The sequence below is a fragment of the Marmota marmota genome, unplaced genomic scaffold, assembly GCF_001458135.2.
Source record: "Marmota marmota marmota unplaced genomic scaffold, marMar, whole genome shotgun sequence".
NCBI lineage: Eukaryota > Metazoa > Chordata > Mammalia > Rodentia > Sciuridae > Marmota > Marmota marmota.
This window is the reverse complement of record NW_026000205.1, coordinates 8,884,938-8,905,513: the sequence shown is the minus strand read 5'-3', so window position 1 is coordinate 8,905,513 and position 20,576 is coordinate 8,884,938. Positions and strand designations below refer to the sequence as shown.

Here is a 20,576-nt window from a genome sequence, read left to right as displayed (position 1 = left end):
TGTGTCAGCGTTTGGTGCAGAGGACGAGGAATCAGTCCTTGTTTAAAGAAGAAGTGGGACTCTAAAGTCCCAGGACCACGGCTCCTGCTGCCTTCTGTAGACCACCTTGTGTCATTGTGACCTTGGATAAAGCACGTCCCTCCGTTTCCCCATCTATGAAATGGGGCTCGCAGTAGCCCCTCTTACAGGATTGTTCTGGGGTAAACAAGGCCCTGCAGGTACAGCCAGTGTTCCGTGAGTGGCCAGTGGGGTTGCCCCTGCCCTGCCAGGTGGGCACAGGTGGTGTTTTCTGTCCCCCTGGCCACATGACCAGATGGAGCCCCTTTCCCTTCTACTGGCCTGTGACTGGGGCTGATGTCTGCCATGTTCTGCTGGAGGGCACAGGCAAGGGACACCCAGGGAGGACGCACCCTCCCCTGGGAGGAGGGTCCTCACTGCAGACCGGCCTACGCACACTTCCCACTGGACTTGCCCACTGTGGTCCTCCCTGCCCACCACACCGCCCTCACCAGGTGGCTGTTCCTCTTCCTAAAACGCCCCTGTGCTCGGAGCTGAACTCTGGTGGTGGTCGAGGGTTCCGAGGGATTGTGGGAGCAGAAGCTGACGGAAAGGCGGGTCAGAGTGGTTGGAGGTTTCTGGGCAGCTGGGCCTAGAAGCTTGTTGCAGCCCCTCCTGTGGAGGAGACATGGGCCACCCTGCAGGACACGGGCCTGTCCTGGAAGGAGAGTGCTAGACTCCGGTGGCGTCGGCCTTCGGCTGTGAATTCACCTCTCAGGTCTCCTCATGATGCCTGTTATTGCTGTGGTCATCTCCCAGAGATTGGTCCCATCTCTCTTTTAAGGGTGCTTTCTGGGGTTTTTGTTTCATAACTGCAAGGTCACCCCAGCCTGGCCTTGAGTGGCCCTCTTTCCTGGTCATCCGTAAACACCGCCTCTTTCTTCCTTTACTCACTCAGTTCACTCACCAGCCCTGAGCACCCGACCCCTGACCCCCGAGCTGGCTGCCAGGAATCCAGTGACCCCACATCCCTGTGACCAGCAGCATCCTGGTAGAGAGTGGATTTAAGCTGGGGGTGCCAGATGTCACTGCCCGTTAGGGGTCAGAAACTGACCCCGCGACCCCCCCGCCAGCTGCTGCCCTGGCTGTGCTTCCTGTGCGCTGGGGCTGGTGTCACCAGCTGAGGCCCCGAGAGCTCACTTCTGAGGGGCACTGCCTGAGGTCCCTGGCGTGTCCTGCGCAGGGTGCAGGGTGTGTGCCCTTGTGTGTGCACGCGCTCACGCTGGCCTGGCTGGCTGCGCCCCTCCCCGCCTGCCCTGCAGTGTGGATGGGAGAGGCCAGGCCGAGTGCCTGGAGCCGTCTCCCGAGCCTCTGTTTTCCTCCCGTCGCTCTGTAGACCCTCCTCACTATTTCTGTTCCTGTTCTGTTGCCGTTTCAACTCCTCTTGGACCCTTTCTGTGCTTCCTGAAAGGTACCTGGCCTCTCCCTGGTGTGGCACCTCCCTCCTGCTCACACCTGCGCTCCCCCGCAGAGAAGGCAGGGCCTGCGCCCTGCTGCCCACGCTGTGTTCTCCAGAGCCACGGCCCCTTCTGCCCACAGCTGATTTCTGCCCACGCGAGGTGGTAACACCCGCCCGAGGGGAGGAGAGGGGACCGGGCGTGTTGTACCCACACGCTGGCTGCTCCTGGGGCCAGAGCCCCCTGTGGCTCCCTCCAGCTGTTGTCCACCCGAGGCTCCTCCAGGACTTGGGCCCACTGCAGCCCCAGCGCTCCTCTTCGTGGGGACTCTGGCGAGGGCTTGTTCTCAAGACAGGAGGCTCCCACAGGAGCACGCAGGGCCCAGCCGCCCTGCTGCAGTTGCACTTTCTTTCCTTCCCCCTCGGGAAGTTCTCTGAGGGCCATGGACAAGCTGCTTTCAAGGGACGCACTGTTGGCGGGAGGGTCCCCAAGCCTGAGGCAGTCCTGACTCTGCACTTCTCCCGTCCCAGGCCGAGACCGCGGCCAACCGCATCTGCAAGGTGCTCGCCGTCAACCAGGAGAACGAGCACCTGATGGAGGACTACGAGCGGCTGGCCAGCGACGTGAGTGCTTGTGTCCCTGCCCCCCGGCCCCGAAGCTTTGCTGACAGCTCTTGTTGCTCTTGGCCAGAGGTCCCCGCAGCCCTAGTAGGGAGATGGCAGGTGTGGCCACAGGACTAGCAGAGCGCAGGAGGGCACAGGGCGTGCGGTCGCCAGGTCGGGGCGCGGCCCTTTGGGTCAGAGCCTGGTCCCTGTCGCAGCCAGCTCTTCCTGCAGAGATGCTCAGCAGTCACGTGACTGTTCTTCAGAGGCCAGTGGTTTCCAGCCTTTGAGATTTCACAGACCAGAAGAATTCGACAAGTATCTGACAACCAGTCTAGGGCGGCCGACTTTTTATTCTGCCTACACATTTTACAAAAGCAAAACCGGGGTGAGGCTCGGTGCTCGAGCTCTTGCCTGCCACGCACGAGCCTGTGCCCCATCCCCAGTGCTGCAGCCGTCCTTCCCAACACCAGGCAGGGCAAAGAGCGGGGCTTCTGGGTCCCCTGCCATTGCCTGCGAGGGACCCTGCCCGAGCGTCAAGGTGCACTCTCAGGCAGACGCCTCTGTCCTTGGCCCCCTCACTTGGCTGGGGTTGGCGTTTGGAGCCACTTCCCCAAGTGCTCTCCACTAGACAGTAACTGGCTTTACCTTCCTAGAATTGTCCTAGAAAGATCAGAGCAGCTGCTAGGAATACACGTTACTTTCTTTTTCAATTTTCTGTTGTGTTTTGGGTCCCAGGCCATGCTCCCTTGTGGACCCCTGCCCTTGTGACATTTACCATCCCTGAACCAGGCAGAGAGGCTCTTAGATAAGCTCAGGGAAGCCAGGGATAGTGGGTCACCTGACAGCGAGGAGGGGGCTTCTGAGGAGGGGTGTTTGTTGAGCTGCCCACGTAGACCTGGGAAAGAGGCAAGAGGTACAGCCAAGAGCAGCACGGGGGTTCCTGGGAGGCCTTGTTCCCAGAATCCTGTGCTGTGGGGTCCCAACAGGACTCACGGAAGAGCCAGGCTAGGGAGGAGGGGAAGCCCTGGGGGCAGGCCCACAGTGGTCCAGGTCCCATGCTCCATAGCTGGGGGCAGGCTGTGGGCACTCTGCCCCCTGCAAGGGTCACCACGGCTTCTTGTGGGCCCGCAGCTCCTGGAGTGGATCCGGCGCACCATTCCCTGGCTAGAGGACCGCGTGCCCCAGAAGACCATCCAGGAGATGCAGCAGAAGCTGGAGGATTTCCGCGACTACCGGCGCGTGCACAAGCCGCCCAAGGTGCAGGAGAAGTGCCAGCTGGAGATCAACTTCAACACGCTGCAGACCAAGCTGCGCCTCAGCAACCGGCCGGCCTTCATGCCCTCCGAGGGCAGGATGGTCTCGGTGAGCGCCCGCCCCAGGGGGCCATGCCCGCGGGACTGAAGAGCGGCTGGGAGGGGCAGCGGCAGCTCAGAACAGCCCTTGGGCTTGGCCTGCTGCTCGGCCAGCACGGCTCCCTCAACCAGAACACATGGCCTCTGGGGCTGGCTGGCTGAGGGACACTCCCTGGTGTCACACTTGAGTGGTGTGTGTGGAAATTTGAATTTGGACCCCTAGGCTGCTGTAACCCTAGGATCGGGGGTCACCTCTGGCTCCATAACCTCACCCACAGCATCCCTCTGTCTGTCCATCCATTCACTCGCTCTCCAGTTCACAGACTCATTCAGTTAATGCAGAGGAACCCAGGGACCGAGTGTGCTGGGCTCTTGGCACCTGGACACGGCAAGGCGGGGTCGGGCAGGACTGTGGCCCCGCCGCTGACCTTCTGCAGCCTCCTATGACAGCCCTGCCCTCTCCTGCCCCCACAGGACATCAACAATGGCTGGCAGCACCTGGAGCAGGCGGAGAAGGGCTATGAGGAGTGGCTGCTGAATGAGATCCGCAGGCTGGAGCGGCTCGACCACCTGGCGGAGAAGTTCCGGCAAAAGGCCTCCATCCACGAGGCCTGGACTGACGGTACGGCCCTCTTCCCCGTTCCTGCTCAGATGTGCACACACGCACGCACCCCCGGACCCCCTGCTGTGCAGGGTCTGTGTGTCCAGCCCCTTTCCTGTCTTGTCTAAAGCTGCTTTGGGACTCGTGCAGCCCCAGGCAGCAGGGCGCACCTGGGGCCATGTCTTCCTTCTTGCCCAACCTGCGCTGGCCTCAGAGATTATTACAGGCCTCTTCCTGGGTCATGAAGGGTCAGTCATCCAGGAATGCAGCCCAGCCCTGTCCTGCTTTTAGGGAAGTGACTGTATAGCTGTGTTGTGGCTTCTCTGAGGCAGTTCCCATCCCCATCCAGGTCAGGCATATGGACAGGGCTCTCCTGTCCCTGGCACCATGTTGGGACAGTCTGCCCCCGTCTCACACTGCTGGTGCCACATGCTGAAGAGCTCGCGTGTTCCCAGCTGCCTCTGGCTCTGCTGCGGGACCTGCAGTGGCACTCGCTGGCTGCCAGCCACGTGCAGGAGCCCCTCCTTGCCCTGCCTCAGGGCCTCCTGCCAGGGGCCTGGACCCCTGCAAGATGGGTCCACTTGGAGGGAATTCGTGTCGCCTCCTGTTTCCCGGCGGCCTCGGAGCTGCCTGTGCCTTGGCTCGGGATGTAGAATTCCATCACGTCCCTGGCCCTCGGTCGGGACCCACACCATGGTTGAGATTCCAGATTCCAGGGGCCAGAAAACCACCAGTCCTGGGAAAGCCAGAGAAGAAAGCAAGCACAGGCCAGGGGCGGGGTTCACGGGGGCCCTGGGTTCAGCCCCAGCTCCAGTGCCGGTGGGAATGTGGGGGACAAACACACAAGCCCTCCAGGCTCCTCGCTCCTGCTCGTGGCCCATACTGCCTCCTGGCCCTGCTGGCCCTCCTGCCACCATGGCCCAGCTGATCCCCCTTCTCGCCTGGTGTGGTCCTTGGCTCTTCTGCCCCTCACTCCTCACAGAATCTCCATCCAGCCTCTGGGACCTCTGCTAGCCACTGTCCACCCTGCTGTGTGGGCAGGCCACCCCACCCCTGTCCCAAGAGGTTCCCGTGGCAGCTCCACATGACCCACAGGCCTGTGCCCACCTCACCTGTCCCTGGCTGTGGCCAGCTCGTGCCCTTCACATGAGCTCAGCCTGCTCTTCTCCAACAGCAGTGCCAGATCCACAGCGATCCCCTGGTCCTCTCTGCCAGGGACACATGGCAAGGCCAGGAAGCTGGCCAGGCAGGGACGGGGGGTGCAGGCCCCTCTCCTGTGCCTCATAAAAGTGGTACCTAGGAGGAGGGCGTGATGGCTGCTGCCGTCTCCTGGGGAAGGAGGCTGGCGTTCAGTCCGTATGTTTGTTCAATAAACGTGTCTTCAGCCACTCTCCCAGACAGGCCTGTACGCAGCAGCTTTCCTGCCCAGGGAATGCTCGGGCCAGCGAAGGTTTGCATTTCCCTTGTCCTAGAACCCCTGGCCACAGCAAGGAGAGGTTACAGCACCCACGTCCCACGCTCAGGCTGAGCCGTCCCCTGCTGTCTTGCTCCACGTGCTCCTCCTCCAGGGCTGCTGGGGTGTCTGCCTATGGGTTTCCTTTCTGGGCACGTCTTTCAGTGCCCTCTCCAAGGCTCCAGGAAACCCTGGGCAGTGGTTTCCTGAGGGGCGTGGGTGCGATGGCCCACCAGAGCCCTGTCCCTGGGAATGACTGGGTCTGGCCTTCACCTAAGGAGTTTAGAAGTTAGCTTAGTCCTGGGCCCGGGCCCGGCTGGTCCAGGAGCCTCCACATACCCCTGCCTGGCTAGGCGTCCCCTCCGCCACAGGCGTTTGGCATCAAGCCCTGCCCTGCATCAGCCCGGCGTCCCGGGCAGACCTGCCAGCTCCCGTGCCCGAGACCAGAGCTTGTCCTCTGAACCAGGGAAGGGGCTGGCCCACAGTGCCCTGCGCCCCTGCAGCAGTCAGGACGCCTCCTCAGTCCAATTAGGGGTCTCGGGCTGGTTTGAGCATCACTGCTCAGCGCTGCAGGGCTGAGGATCCATGCAGGTGCTCCTCACTGGGACCTGGATTTCCTGGAAATGAAACCAAACACCAGTGAACCCCCACATCCCTCCTCTGGCTGCCACTTGGCCTGATCTGATATGGTGTGGCTGGGCCTGCTCCCTGGTTCCTCAGGCGGCCCCTCCAGCTGCCTGCTGAAGCACGGCCGAGGCCCAATGCTAACCTGCTATTTCTGGTTCCCACCCCAGGAGAAGGCGGTCTGGAGAGGGGAACTGCCCGCTAGCCTCTGTGGTCAGGCCTCCCGAGGGGGTGGGGCGGCCGACTGGCCAGGGAGTAGTGTCTCCCGGGCAGCCCACCGCTTGCCTGCGTGCCAGGCCCTGCCGAGGGGTGGCTGGTAGTTGCCGGACAGAAGAGGCTGTGGGTGGCTGAGATGAGCATAGCACTGGCTCCGCACCCGCCACTCTCACGTCACCTCGCTGAAGCCTGGACTAGCCCGATGCCATGTAGCTGCTGCTGTTGGCCCCATTTTACAGATGAAGGATGGGACCCAGAGACTTATTAGTCACCACACGGGGTGGCAGCTGTTTGTCAGGTGCTCTGGGCAGAGCCAGAAGGGGCTCTCTGAGCTGCCACTCCTAGCAAAGGAGCTCAGCTAAAGCAGGGCCCCTTAAGAGCAGGGTCCTCACTCCCCTCCCGCAGGCTGGCGCACTCCTCTCTGTGCCTTGCAGTCACCTCACTGGCTTGCAGGGTTGGCTTGGGCTTTTGTGCTGGGTATGTCATTAGTCAGGCTCCAGGACTAATAACAGTGTTCCTCCCTTCAAAGGGCCTCACAGCGACCCCGCCCCACTGCATATCAACAGCCAGAGGACAGTGGGAAGGGGCTGAGATGTGTGGTGGGATCACCACCCGAGGAGCCTGGCTCCAAAAGGCTGTGGTGCAGGCTCGGGGCCAGGCTCCCAGGAGAACCCAGACCCTGAAGCTGCCCCTTCCCTGGCCCTGCCGGGCGAGTGGGCCTTGGGCCCAGGTGCTTCTCCAGGTCCTGTCCACCAGAAACGGGGTCTAGCTTTCTGGCCCTGCTGCCGTGGTCCGATTCTATGGTCCCCTCCCAGTAAAGGGGGTTGAGTTCAGAACACATGGGTTGAGTTGGGATCTGTCTCAGACCCACAGACTCCATCCAGAACATACTTGGGCCTAGAGATCCCTGGAGGGCAAGGAAGAAGGTTCTGGAAGTTTCTGGACTCATAGTACCTCCCTCAGCAAGGAAGGATGTGGAGTCCACGTTCCCCTTCCCCTCCTAGTTAGACAGCCCCATGGCTGCTGGGCTGCTGTCCAAGTGCCTCTGTGCACCCACCCCCAGGGAAGGAGGCCATGCTGAAACACCGGGACTATGAGACAGCCACCCTGTCAGACATCAAAGCCCTCATCCGCAAGCACGAGGCCTTCGAGAGTGACCTGGCCGCACACCAGGACCGCGTGGAACAGATTGCAGCGATTGCCCAAGAACTCAAGTACGTGTGGGCCCTCTGCGCCCTGCCCTGGGGGGTGGTGGAAGCATCCCGGGTCCAGCCTACCGTGGCCTGGAATGGGGCCCTTGAGCCTTCACCTCCTAGATACCACGAAGGGCCTTCTGGGGTAAAACTTTTGGCCCCTCCTGCCTCAGCCCTGAATGAGGAACAAGGAACTCTAGGTCCTCCAGCAGAGAAGAGGTTGCTGACCACTTGTCCTGAGTCCTCAGGCTTTAGGGGTCCCCGGGCCTCACCCGCCCTGCCCACCATACCATGTAGGCCCCCAGCCCCTGGCGGGGTGGACTGCTGGTCTGTTGCACTCCCAGCCGCTCCTCCCCGAGGAACCGGGCTGCACAGTTGGCCCATTGTTCCACCCAGCCTCTTCCCTCCTGCTCAGAATACACTTATTGTGAAGGCTTCCAGGCAGCCGGGTCTCGCCCCTCCCTTCCCCACCCTTCAGATAAACTTGTGTGCACAATTAGTACACTGAGCCCCTGGAGCCCGTGAATGGGGCCTTATTCCACCAGCGCAGCGGCTGCGGCAGGGAGGGCCTAGCGAGTGGGAGGCCCAGGCCATTACTTCATGGAAAATCCACAGGCCCTAAAGGGGCCGCAAGGCTCCCAAAATAGCCGTCTGCTCAAAAATAGGCTTCTTGGCTGGAGCTGCCTCTTCCACAGCCACCCCTGCCCTGCTGCAGTTGCCCCCAGAGTCCTGCTATTCCTGAAGATGGGTAACCCAGGCTAATGCCAGGGAGCCCCACACTGGGCACCCTGGTTTCCCTCCTGCTCCCCCGTCCTTGCTGTGGGGTGCTCTGGGGCTTCCCATCTGCCCCAGACAGTGCTGTAGGGCTTCCACAGGTACCCCCCAGGGTCCTGCATGTCCCTACCAAGGACAGCAAGGCCAGAGGCAGGTACCCTCAGGGGCTGTAGGGGCTATAGGGACCTGGGCAGGTGCCCCCAGCTGACTGGGCCAGCTGCATGAGACCTGTTGCCCTGACCTGGGGCCTGGGGCTTTCTAAACTGTTCTGGAAGAGAGAAGGAGGGTCTTTTGAGTGCTGTCCATGCCACAGTCATCCAAATAATAGTTCCCAAACAGCAGCAGCCCCCTCACTCGGGGTACAGCCCAAGAACGTACCAAGGGGGCACAATGGATGCCCGAAGCCGTGAATAACACCAAACCTTAGGTCTGCTATATTTTCTGTGCATACGTACCTATCGTGAAATTTAATTTATACAGTAGGCACATTAAGAGATTATCAACAACAAAGTAGTACAATTGTGACAATATACTGGAGTAAAGTTCACAGGGATGTGGTCATTCTCTCTTGAAACAGTCACGACATTGATGTTTTCAATGGTACAGCAGACCCCTTATCTGAGGTTTGCAAGCCGAACCTCAGATAAGGGGTCTGCTGTACCATTATTATTTGCCTGTTAAGGCAACTTACTTATTTTCTTAAATATCAAATTGGTTACTTAGCATGAGATTGCATGCTAGTTACATCTTTTTTTCTTACTGCCCGTTGAAATGAATTAAATCGTTCATGAGTAGCTGTTGCTTCTTGTATTTACGAGGTGTAGAGGCTGCTCTGAGCACTTCATGTGCATGAACTGACTGGACACCCCCATAGTCTCATCCCACGTCACAGATAAGAAAACGGAGGCATCTGGAGTAGGGGGTACACTCAGCCAGGATCATTAGGGGTCAATCATCATCAGCCACATTCCAGAGCCCGTGGTTTGAGCCTCTGCACTCTGCTGGGTGTTCTTTAAATCAAGGAACAGCCAAAATCCCAGGCTTGTTAGGGCTGCACTGCAGCCCTCCGCCTGGTTGTTTAGAAGCCACTACTCCCGCCCGCCCCACTCCTCCTGCCCTGGGCAGCTGATTACTACTGCCCTCCAGTGTTGGCCCTGGGACCCCTGGGGCAGGGTGCAGCTACACCCCTTGCCTGGGGTCTCACTGCCATCTGCCTGGCCCACAGCGAGCTGGATTACTATGATTCCCACAATGTCAACACTCGGTGTCAGAAGATTTGTGACCAGTGGGACGCCCTGGGCTCTCTGACCCACAGCCGCAGGGAAGCCCTGGAGGTGAGGAGGGGCTGGGTCACTGGTGGAGCCCTGGGCCCTGACTGTCCTTGAGGATGGTGGGTAGTGAGGATGATGCCCAAGTCCAGGGGCTTCTCCTGACTCCCCTTAGTGCTCCTTGGGACTCTTCCTTCCTCTACTCACCCGCTGACCTGCCCTCCTGGCTCTGTCCCTGTCCCTATCCGCACATCACAGAAAACAGAGAAGCAGCTGGAGACCATTGACCAGCTGCACCTGGAGTACGCCAAGCGGGCCGCACCCTTCAACAACTGGATGGAGAGCGCCATGGAGGACCTGCAGGACATGTTCATCGTTCACACCATCGAGGAGATCGAGGTCTGCCCGGCCCTGGGACCCTGCTCCCTTCTGGGGGCCCAGGAGGTCCAGGCTGCCCCCCTCATTCTTACTCCTTCCCTTAGGGCCTGATCTCAGCCCATGACCAGTTCAAGTCCACCCTCCCGGACGCCGACAGGGAGCGGGAGGCCATCCTGGCCATCCACAAGGAGGCCCAGAGGATCGCTGAGAGCAACCACATCAAGCTATCTGGCAGCAACCCCTACACCACCGTCACCCCCCAGATCATCAACTCCAAGTGGGAGAAGGTGGGCCAGAGCCCCTCGAGGGGAGGGCTGGTGGGGCCGGCCAAGCAGGAGAGCCCACTGCCCTGACCACTCCTGACCACTCCTGCCGCATGTCCCCAGGTGCAACAGCTGGTGCCAAAGAGGGACCGCGCACTTCTGGAAGAGCAGAGCAAGCAGCAGTCTAACGAGCACCTCCGCCGCCAGTTCTCGAGCCAGGCCAATGTGGTGGGGCCCTGGATCCAGACCAAGATGGAGGTGAGGGTGCCCCCCTTGCCCTGGGCGTGGGCGGAGTGGAGCATGCACCTGGGCGAGCTTCTGGGTCAGAGGGTCCCTGTGGCCCCTGGGCTTGTTAGGACCCCTGATCACCCTCCAGGACTAGGAGGGCCACCAAGTTATGTGGGCAAAAGTGGCAGCACTAGACAGAAACCTGGCCGAGGCTCGGGCAGGTGAGACTAGAGCAGCCCCTCCCTGCGCGCTGCGCCTCGCGCCAGCCGTACCTCTGCACCTTGGTTCTGTCTCCAGAGTGGAGTGGAAGTTCTCCATTCCCCCCAGCAAATGCATTTGGCCGCTGCTCTGTGCTGGCCCCACGGGAGAGATACCACAGAGCAGTGAACAAGACAGTCGGCACTCATAGCGGCTCCCTAGGGACCCTCTTGAGCCACGGGGTTTGGGAACACTGCTGATAGCAACTCCAGCCACCTCCTAGTAAATGCTCGCTGTGGACCAGGCTGACAGTGAGCAGCCTCTTTAAACTCAGCAAGCCTGGGGAGGGGGCCTAGGAGGGCCGGCCTTGGGGCTCAGCGCTGTCTCTGCAGCCTGTAGAGCCTTGGACTTGAGGGTCCGCGGTTAGGAGCCACAGGCCCAGGCTCAAATCCTGGCTGCCTCTTACTGCGATAACCAGCCCCCTTGAGCTTCCATGTTCCCACGTCTGTGGTCAGGCCTGTTTTAGGTGCAGGCCTCACAGAGGGACCAGGGTCCAGTGAGCTTAGGGGTGTGACACACATGGCCCACGGACTCCCCATGGTGGCTGCCTTTACCTGAGAGGAGGACCAGAGCGGGTAACCCAGAGCAGCCGGCCTTTAGGTCAGCAGTCCTGTGGCCCAGGACTCCAGGCTGGAGAGCCCCCCGGGGTTGGCTGGAGTGGTCTCACCCCTGGCGGCGCTGCCTTCCTGCAGGAGATCGGACGCATCTCCATTGAGATGAACGGGACCCTGGAGGACCAGCTGAGCCACCTGAAGCAGTACGAGCGCAGCATCGTGGATTACAAGCCCAACCTGGACCTGCTGGAGCAGCAGCACCAGCTCATCCAGGAGGCCCTCATCTTCGACAACAAGCACACCAACTACACCATGGAGGTGCGCAGGCCCAGCCGGGCTCCGCCGCTCGCCAGGCTCTCTGGTGGAAATGTTTTTTGCTATTTAAAATTTGTTAAAAGACTAGTTCAGCCCAGCGTGGTGGCGTACACCCATAATCCCAGCAGCTCTGGAGGCTGAGGCAGGAGGATTATCAGTTCAAAGCCAGCCTCAGCACCAGCAAGACGCTAAGCAACTCAGTGAGACCCTGTCTCTAAATAAAATACAAAATAGGGCTGGGGACGTGGCTCAGTGGTCGAGTGCCCTTGAGTTCAATCCCCAGTACCAAAAAAAAAAAAACCCCCTACCTGTACTCCCCCATCACCGTGGCAATACCTATCTTGGGTTAGACTCACCCAGGGACCTGGAAGCCTCCCCCAGACCCTGACTGTGTGCAAGGGCAGTGTACCAGCATGATGAGAGTTTTGAAGCTGGTCCCCTTGGTGGCTTGAAATCAACCCTGGTGACAGCGTCTCATCATGCTGGTCCACAAATGCCACAAACCACTGTTTACCATCCCCAGAGCCAAGGTTGAGCACTGGCCAGCCTGCCTCTAAAGAGGTGCCATGTGGATCTTGGCACAGGGTGTCGGGTCCTTGCCCCCTGCCATGTTCATCCCAGGAGTGAATGAAACCAGTGGTTGGCAGAGGTGGCAGGGAGGCCCCACGCCCCACATGCAGGAGGGTTTGGGGCTGAAGAGGCCCCAGGGGAGACCCCGACCAGCCACCACACCTACATTCACGCCCTGCCCCTGCCCTGCTCCTCCCCAGCATGTGCGCGTGGGCTGGGAGCAGCTGCTCACCACCATCGCCCGCACTATCAACGAGGTGGAGAACCAGATCCTCACCCGGGATGCCAAGGGCATCAGCCAGGAGCAGATGCAAGAATTCCGGGCGTCCTTCAACCACTTTGACAAGGTGGACATCCCCCTGCCGCGGTCCCTCCCTCCCCTGTCACCATCCCGTCTGGCCCCTCCATCTCTGCATCTGTCTGTACCTTCACATCTCTAAGTATCAGCCGCCACTCAGGCCTGGCGGGATCTCAGCCCGTGACCCCGGGGGGCGCACACAGGAGAAGTGCGGGGGAGGCACATCCTTGCTGCCTATGGCTGAAACCCTGTGGCACACGAAGTCCCAGCATTCCCAGGATTTATGACCTGGCTTGGGAATCTGGCCCCCACACACTGTGTCCTTTAGAGGACCTAAGCACCCAGCCCTGCTGGGCTGACGTGCCACCACCTGGCGTCCGTGTGTAGAGTCCAGCCTTAGCGCTATCCCTGTGGCCCTGGTGGCCCTCTCTCCTAGCCCAAATCACAAGGGCAAGAAGAGCCCCCGCTCCCTCCTGCACCCAGGACTGGGTTCTCATTGTCACCACTGCCCAGAGGAGGCCAGGGAGGTCCCTGGTTGCCTCGGGCCCCCTGGGCCGAGGCCCCAGCTGGCTCCTGCCCCAGCTGTCCCTGGCCATACCCTCATCTGTGTTGCCTCTAACTCTGTTTCCCTTCCCCGTGTGTCCCCCCACCCTCTGCATGTGGCTGGGTCCCCTCCCACCTCTGCGGCCTGGTCTCCACACCACCCTCCCGCACTCCCGCCTTGGATGGCCCCGGCAGGACCATGGCGGGGCACTGGGGCCCGAGGAGTTCAAGGCCTGCCTCATCAGCCTGGGCTACGACGTGGAGAACGACCGGCAGGTACGCGCACCCTGGGCCCCGAGGACGGCGATTAACTGCTCTCTCTCTCTCCTTCTCTCTCCTCCCCTCCCCTTCGCCTCTCCTGCCATCGTGTGTGCCATCTCACGGCTCTCTTGCCACCTCCCTGCCCTCGTGTCTCTCCGACACTTTCCCCCTTACCTGGTCTCTCTGGCCTCCTGTCTCCCCGCTCCCGCCACTGTCCTGTCTGCCCGCTGTGCACATGGGGCGGCCCTTCTTGCCTCCTCTGGGCCTGGCCTCCTCTGCTATGCCTGCGTCCTGGGAGCAGAAGCAGACAGGCAGCATGGACTCCGATGACTTCAGGGCTCTGCTTATCTCCACAGGATACAGCCTGGTATGCAGCCTCTGCCTCCCCTGCCACCGCTCCTCCTCCTCCTCCCGCCCCCTCACGCCTGCAGAGCTTCCATGTCCTCGGGGACACTCCTCCTCCAAAAGGCACAGCCGTCCTGCACTGCTGCGCTTGCTGGGCTGGGGTCCCTCCGATGACTCCGCAGCCCCTCCTCCCCAGAAGTCTCCAGAGACGGGGGGGCAGCCCTCCTGCTCTCTCCCTTTTCCTTTCTCTTTCTCTCTTTTCTTTCTTCCCCACCTCCAGAGCTACCTCGTGAGCCTGGGGCCGGGGGCAGTAGACCATGACTCCCCGCATCCTGAGGCCGTGGGGTGGGCAGAGGGGCCACCGAGGCCTGGGCCTGGGCCGCCAGGTGCAAGCTCTGCCTGGCCCACGCCATTAAGGCAGGCTGGACTCCAGCCCTGCTCTCCTGCCCTTCTCCTCAGACCCACTCCACCAGTCCCAGCCCGGTGCCCCTTCCCCACTAAGTGCCATCTGTCACCCGCCCCATCACCTCGCAGGGCGACGCTGAGTTCAACCGCATCATGAGCGTGGTTGACCCCAACCACAGCGGCCTTGTGACCTTCCAAGCCTTCATTGACTTCATGTCAAGGGAGACCACTGACACAGATACCGCTGACCAGGTCATCGCCTCCTTCAAGGTCCTGGCCGGGGACAAGGTGAGCGAGATGCTGGAGGGACCTGGGGCTGGCAGGAGGGTTCCCTACAGCAGGGATCAAAGCTTGCACTGGGGCACAGGGTGGCTCAGAGTCCTTCCTGCCACCCCCAGAACTTCATCACGGCCGAGGAGCTGCGGAGGGAGCTGCCCCCCGACCAGGCCGAGTACTGCATCGCCCGGATGGCGCCCTACCAGGGCCCCGACGCCGTGCCCGGGGCCCTCGACTACAAGTCCTTCTCCACGGCCCTCTACGGGGAGAGTGACCTGTGAGGCCCTGCCTGGGAACCCCGACGCCCGCTTCACGGCCTCCCGGAGGGGCCGGGAGCCCCCCCTCCCCTGACTCTGTATCTATGCAAAGCACTCTCTGCCGGTCCTTGGGTGGGGGTGGGCAGGGAGGGGCTGGGCGGGCTCTGTCCTCTCTCGTTGGTTGGCCAGGAGGTCCCCCCATCAGGTGGGGGAAGGGAGACTTTTGGGGTCAGCACCTCTGGTCAGGTAAATATATATGATTTGTTGGGTTTTTTTTAACCTATGTGGAGGGGACAATGGATCCCCACAGCAACACAGGTCCCCTCTGTGCCCTGGGGACACCCCTCCACATCCAGGTCCCTTCTTTGCCCCTGAGGTCCTTCCAAGGCCTCCCACATCCAGGCCAAAGCCCCATGTGCCTTGTCCAGGAACCGCCCTGCCCTGCAAAGGGTCCAGCAGGGGGCACCACAGCTGCCCAGTGGACCACAGCCACCCCCCCGCCATCTGTGATCCCAGGGGCCTGGTCTGGCAGCCGGCCCTCACCCCAGCACCAGCCCAGCCAGCCTTGGCCTTGTTCGGTCTGGTCTCAGATTTTCTAAGGACCAAAACAAAACAAAAAAACCCACAAAAACAGAACAATAAAAATTTAAAAATCCACCAAAAAACAAAAAAATAAAAAATAAAAAACAAATTTTAAAAAACACCTAAAAAATTAAAAACTTTCAGAGAATTACTATTTACTTTATTAACTTACGGATTTATTATATAAATATATATTCACCTAGCAACATATCTTTGCCGCCTCTCGCTCTCGTAATGAAGACATAGCTGATTTGCTGCCCTCCCCGGTCCCTCACTGATTTTTCTCCTTGTTTGGGTTGGGCAGGGGTCTCTGGGGGCCTCCTGAGGTGGAGGTGGGCTGCTGGACTGGCTGCCTGGTAGTTGATGGTCCCCCCACCCCCTTTTGAGTTTATTCTGATTGATTTTTTTTTTCTTGGTTTCTGGATAAACCACCCTTTTGGGGACAGGATAATAAAACATGTAATATTTTTAAGGATTCCTCCCGTGTCCTCCTTCCCTCTGCTGTCTCTGTTCTCTCTCAAAAAAGTACAGGAGCCCATGGTCCCCATCCATCCCATCCGGGAGTTAGATAAGAGGGTGTCACAGGCCCCTCCGTTCCCAGCAGGGAGCCAGGCCCAGTCCACACAAGCTGCCCAGGAGGGCCCTGCAGACCCCGGCTCTGTGTGCAGGCAAGGAGACCGAGGTGCACAGAGGGGCGCTCGGCCAGCCGCTGGTGGCCAGGCCTCAGCCATACTCAGGTGCCACCCAGTGAGGGCGGGTGTCTCCAGGCAGGGGGCGGAGGGCTCGGAGCAGAGGTGGCCTTGCATCTCCCTGCCTCCAGCAGCCGGTGCTCCTGACCTAACACCCTAGGAGAAGGTGGCCACTTCCATCCACTGGGCAAGAGAAAGAAGAGGCAGGCTGGAGGCAGGGTCCTGGGCGGGCACCAGAGCCACCCTGTACCCGAGCCCAGGCCCACCTGTCTGCGGGTCAGACAAACGACCCCCTCGCCCCCATCCAGGTGCTGGCTGCAGTGACCTGTGCAGAGAAGGGCAGGGTGAGTGCCCCCATCCCAGTCCCCCAGCCACGGGAGGCATTCTCCTTGTGCCCCAAGCAAGGGGCACAGGGTGGCACTCACGGAAGATGCAGGTGAGCTGGGCAGCGCAGGACACGAAGCGCTCAAAGTCCACACGCAAACGGCTGTCCCGGTAGCGGCTGGTGAGGGCCTGGGTCAGCTGGTTGTTCAGATGGAAGCCTAGAGGGAGGTGCCCCGGGAGCCCACCCAAGTCCTGGGGAGATGCTGACACCACAGGGCTCCGCTCCCCCCTCGTTCTACATGTGGCCTGGGTTCAAGTCCCAGCTGGGTGGCCACAGGCCGCACCTTACACTTCTGAGCCCGTCCCCATCTGTCGAAGGGGTAATATGACAGTCTGGACCCACACACTAGTGTGAGAATGGAATGGCTTATCATGTTTACTGTGGCAGGCACCTATTATTGTTCCTTTTTTGTTTGTTTGTTTTTTGGTACTGAGGATTGGATTCAGGGGCACTTTACCACTGAGCCACATCCCCATCACTTTTTATTTTATATTTTGAGAAAGGGTCTCACTAGGGCTGGGTTGTGGCTAAGCCGTGGAGTATTCGCCTAGCATGTGCAAGGCCTTGGGTTCGATCCTCAACACCACATAAAAATAGATAAAGTAAAGGTATGGCGTCCAACTACAACTAAAAACAAATAAATAAATATTTTTTTAAAGGGGGTTCTCACTAAATTGCTGAGATGGCCTCTAACTTGTAATCCTCCTGCCTCAGCCTCCCAAGTTGCTGGTATTATATGTCTGTGCTTTTTTATTACTGGCTTATTGTTCCTTTTAAGTGCTGTAATACTTTCTCTCTGCCGCTGAGCACTGGAGAATAACTGTATGCAAACATTTTCATCAGTCTGACGCCAGTCGTTTCTCCATGCTCTACATCAGAAGTAGTTTCAAAGTCACCTTTGCTATAGAATCTTAACAGAGCCTTTCAAAAAAACACCACATGATCCTCCACCCCTCAGACACTCAGGGTTGCCTGATGACCCTCTCCTCCTCCGTCCCCACATGTCCAGGTACATAGTTACCAGGACAATTTCACCAGCTTCCACTGCACCTAACTGCACACTCATCCATTTAACAGGTAGTTATCATTAGTGGGCACCTGACACGTCTGTAACCCATCTCAGGAGGCTGAGGCAGGAGGATTGCAAGTTCAAAGTCAACCTCAGCAATTTAGTGATTCCCTAAGCAACTTAGTGAGATCCTATCTCTAAATAAATAGATAGATAGGGTTGGGGATGTGGCTCAGTGGTTAAGCACCCTGGATTCAATCCCTGCTACCAAAAAAAAAAAAGAGCCCTCCCCAGGCATCTATCAATCGTATTTCTGTTAGTGCCGGGGGCTAGGCTGAGCTGAGTCTCCAGGTCAGGAAAACCTGGCCAGGAAACCTTCCTGGCCGAGTGACCTGCTGCAGGTCTCTGACATGGCATCTGCCCTCAGGTGTTGGGGTGGTGGGTGCTGTGCCCAGGGCAGACGGAAGGCCCTGAGAAAGAGCCAGGGCCCTGCGGTTGCCCTCTGTGTGAATTCCTACTAGAGAAACTCTCAAGGTCAGTTTTCTTCTGCCTTGAATAACTCCTGGCAGGTACCAGGTGACAACGAACAAACGGTCAAACCTTCCCCCTGTTCTGGGTCATTCTCTCTCTGTTCCTGTCTCAGACTCAGCGCCCTGGTTCGCAACTTTGGCTCATCTTGTCCTACACATCCCTGAACACTTGCTCCCCACTCTGGGTCTCATTCTGTCACTCCCACTGGGTCACAGTCACCCAGCCTACTTTGTGGTGCCAGAAGGGCCGAGGTGTGGCTCAGGAGCTGGGGGTTCCCAGTGCCGACCAGCCCCTCCTCGGCCCTACACAGGAGCCCTCTCGCTCGCTTTCCCAACTTCCACGGGCTCCTGCAGTCACCCTGCGCTCCGCCAGATCACAGATAGGGACTCAAGGAGAGGGAGCTGGCAGAGGACTCCAACCCCAGCTTACCAGAATCCAGAACATTCCTTCACACTGCCCGGAAAGCCAGGGCCTCTCAGGCACCAGCTGCCAGTCTTCCCTTCCTGGAGCACCCCTACCCACCTCACCACCTCCCAGGCCACCCCCACCCTCCCCCCACTACACTGGGGCTCCCTCCCTGCCTTCCCATCTGGCCTTTTCCAGGGTCGCCCAGTCCCTGCCAGGAAATGGCAACAAAGGACTGGCCACAGCTGAGTGCCACCCAGAGCTGAGACTGGTGTAGAAGGAGGAGGGCCAGGCCCTGTCCCCATGGCCACCCCAGGGACCCTGTCCACACCTGCAGCATTCAGCGCCAGCCTCAGCTCGTAGGAGTTCATGGTCCCTGATGAGTCCTCGTCAAACTTGTCAAACGTGGCCTGGGTGGGGAGTGGAGGTCAGTCGTCCCCCGCCCCCCGCCCAGGCCCTGGAGCAGTGGTCGAGCATGCTGAAGAGGCTAAACGAGGCCTCCGAGGCCACACAGCCTGGGCTGCAGCTGCTCTCCCCGCCACAGGCCCCAGGCCAGCAGCTTAACGACTCTGTGCCTCCATTTCCCCATCTGTGACATGGGAACAAAAGCAACTCAAGGGCCTGTGAGGACAAGTCGCGCTTCCACCCACAAAGGCGCAGGGAGGGCTCAGTAAATGGTGACTTATCACTGTCATCTGTGCAGAGATCTTTGATCCCTGCCTCCTCACAGGGATCTTTCTGGCCAAGTAAAGGCCCCAGGAAGGGAGGGGACTTGGCTGGGGTCACCGCCAGAAAGGGGCTCAGCTGGAAGCTGAGATTTCAACCCAGGACCAGAGACTATTCTCCATCCCTGAGACATTCAGTGCCCCTAGAGCAACCACAGAGGGATGATGGACCCGCTAGGGACATCCCAGCCAGGTCACTCCAAGTAGACGTAGAGTGGTCCAGTCCCCGCCCATCCCCACTCCATCCCCCGTTCTCTGGGCCCTTGATGGCCCACAGGGTGTCTGTGCAGGGAGAGGCTGCCCTGCAGGCACCCCCCCCCCCAACTTACCTGCCACACCAGCAGGTGGCTCCAGAGCTGTTGGAAGTGGTGCAGGGCCAAACTTGGCCCATGCTGTGGATGGGGGAGTCTGGTTAAGATCAATGTCTCCAGAAAAAAGAGAGAACCCCAACATCCCCTCATGCACTGCCCCATGTACCCCAAAACACCGCAGCAGCTGCTCACAGGTCCTGACGCCGATCTCTCTAGGGGTCCTGGTGTTGGGCCTGATGTTGGTCCTGGCTACAAGAAGAAAAATGTCAATCCCTGCATGCCAGCCATCATGAGCACTCTGTGGGACACAGCTCCCCACAGCAGGCATTTTATACAGACTCAGACACGAGAGCCTGCGATTGCTCTAACTAGCAGAGCTGGGGTCTGAACCCGGCAGGGAGCTCCAGTCTGCTCACACGTGCCTCAGAGAAGGGGGAGCCAAGTGGCCTTGGCACGGGCTTGCCACAGGATCCACCATGGAGCACGGGCAGGGAGAGGCTGCCAGGTTGAAGCAAGGTTCCTGCGGCCTGACCCCCAGCAGCATCATGGATGAGCACACATGGGGAGCTCTGGGGTCCAGCTCTGGGTTGTATGGACCCCTGGCCAGCAGTCCTCCACCCGAACTCACCAGGTTCCAGGGCAATGCTTAGCAAGGTCTGGAGCTGATAGGCATTGAGTTCTTCCTCCTGGTCAGGGAAAGAGTCACTTGTGAGGCCCTTTGCTCTGGGCCAGGCCCTGAGCTAGGCTGGGCTGGGGGTGTGACAGAGACTGGGAGAACCCCAGGCCTGTCCTTTCTCAGGGTTCACCTTTGGGTGACAGGGGCAGCTTCCATAGAAGGGCACTTTGGAAAATTGAGGCGTGAGCCTGGCAGGAGGTGCAAAGGAAGGAAAATTAGAGGTTACTGCTGAAGGAAGGCTCGAGGCAGGGAAGAGGCTTGGACATCTCCAGAAAAGAAGTTCATGAGAGAGAGCACAGGGAGAGCCGGAGGGAAATCAAAATGAGCCGCCAAGGACGAGGGGCTGGAGAGCAGGAAATCAGGAGGGACTGCCCCGCAGCCCAGGGCCCCCTCACCTCCCCAGCCAGCTCCAGAAACAGCTGTGCCAACTCCAGCTCCAGGGGCTTGTAGGGGACCTGCGGAACGGGACAGGGGGCGCTTAGTCCTAGCCCAAAGCCCATCCCTCCCTCGTCGCCCCCTCCCACAGCAGCCCCTCACCATGAGGGCCTCCAGGTCGGCGCTGATCACGTCATCGATCTCCCTGCAGATTACGGACAGGCAATGTGGAGGGGGTCTGTTCCCCAAAACTGGGATGCAGGGCGTGCAGGGTCCCAGCGGGGTAGGGTGGGGTCTTGGGACCCAAGGCACATCCCCGCCAGGCTGAGGGTCAGGGACCGGGCCTGGGGTGGGTACCGGCCTGGGATCGTGGGGCGGGGCTGGGGCCTGTCTCTTA

The 20,576-nt window shown here is 59.8% G+C and overlaps 2 protein-coding genes and 1 long non-coding RNA gene across 8 annotated transcripts in view; 1 reads left to right on the top strand and 2 right to left on the bottom strand.

Moving 5' to 3' along the window:
* Positions 1-15,548, top strand: part of Actn4 (actinin alpha 4) — a 92,709-nt gene extending 77,161 nt beyond the window's left edge. For 2 of the 6 annotated variants that reach the window (XM_048790933.1, XM_048790932.1), the window contains exons 11-24: positions 1,985-2,077; positions 3,191-3,421; positions 3,886-4,033; positions 7,369-7,519; positions 9,498-9,606; positions 9,799-9,939; positions 10,023-10,205; positions 10,305-10,439; positions 11,360-11,539; positions 12,307-12,453; positions 13,143-13,223; positions 13,510-13,575; positions 14,088-14,246; positions 14,357-15,548. In XM_048790933.1, coding sequence (XP_048646890.1) covers positions 1,985-2,077; positions 3,191-3,421; positions 3,886-4,033; positions 7,369-7,519; positions 9,498-9,606; positions 9,799-9,939; positions 10,023-10,205; positions 10,305-10,439; positions 11,360-11,539; positions 12,307-12,453; positions 13,143-13,223; positions 13,510-13,575; positions 14,088-14,246; positions 14,357-14,515 — 1,983 coding nt within the window. In that variant the 3' untranslated portion in view covers positions 14,516-15,548. The remainder of the gene's footprint in view (positions 1-1,984; positions 2,078-3,190; positions 3,422-3,885; positions 4,034-7,368; positions 7,520-9,497; positions 9,607-9,798; positions 9,940-10,022; positions 10,206-10,304; positions 10,440-11,359; positions 11,540-12,306; positions 12,454-13,142; positions 13,224-13,509; positions 13,576-14,087; positions 14,247-14,356) is intronic. The other 4 variants (XM_048790935.1, XM_048790934.1, XM_015496892.2 and 1 more) reach the window with 2 other exon arrangements.
* On the bottom strand, positions 3,237-13,589 carry LOC125612614. The gene is made up of 2 exons (XR_007343089.1): positions 13,383-13,589; positions 3,237-6,082 (listed from the first exon to the last, which is right to left on the bottom strand). It is a non-coding gene; the product is annotated as an uncharacterized LOC125612614 (long non-coding RNA).
* The window catches only part of Capn12 (calpain 12), a 10,702-nt gene continuing 5,342 nt past the window's right edge, over positions 15,217-20,576 (bottom strand). Inside the window, 9 exon segments of the mRNA XM_048791251.1 lie at positions 15,217-15,945; positions 16,029-16,087; positions 16,188-16,304; positions 18,424-18,502; positions 19,147-19,209; positions 19,295-19,377; positions 19,757-19,814; positions 20,200-20,259; positions 20,342-20,572. Coding sequence (XP_048647208.1) covers positions 15,919-15,945; positions 16,029-16,087; positions 16,188-16,304; positions 18,424-18,502; positions 19,147-19,209; positions 19,295-19,377; positions 19,757-19,814; positions 20,200-20,259; positions 20,342-20,572 — 777 coding nt within the window. The 3' untranslated portion in view covers positions 15,217-15,918.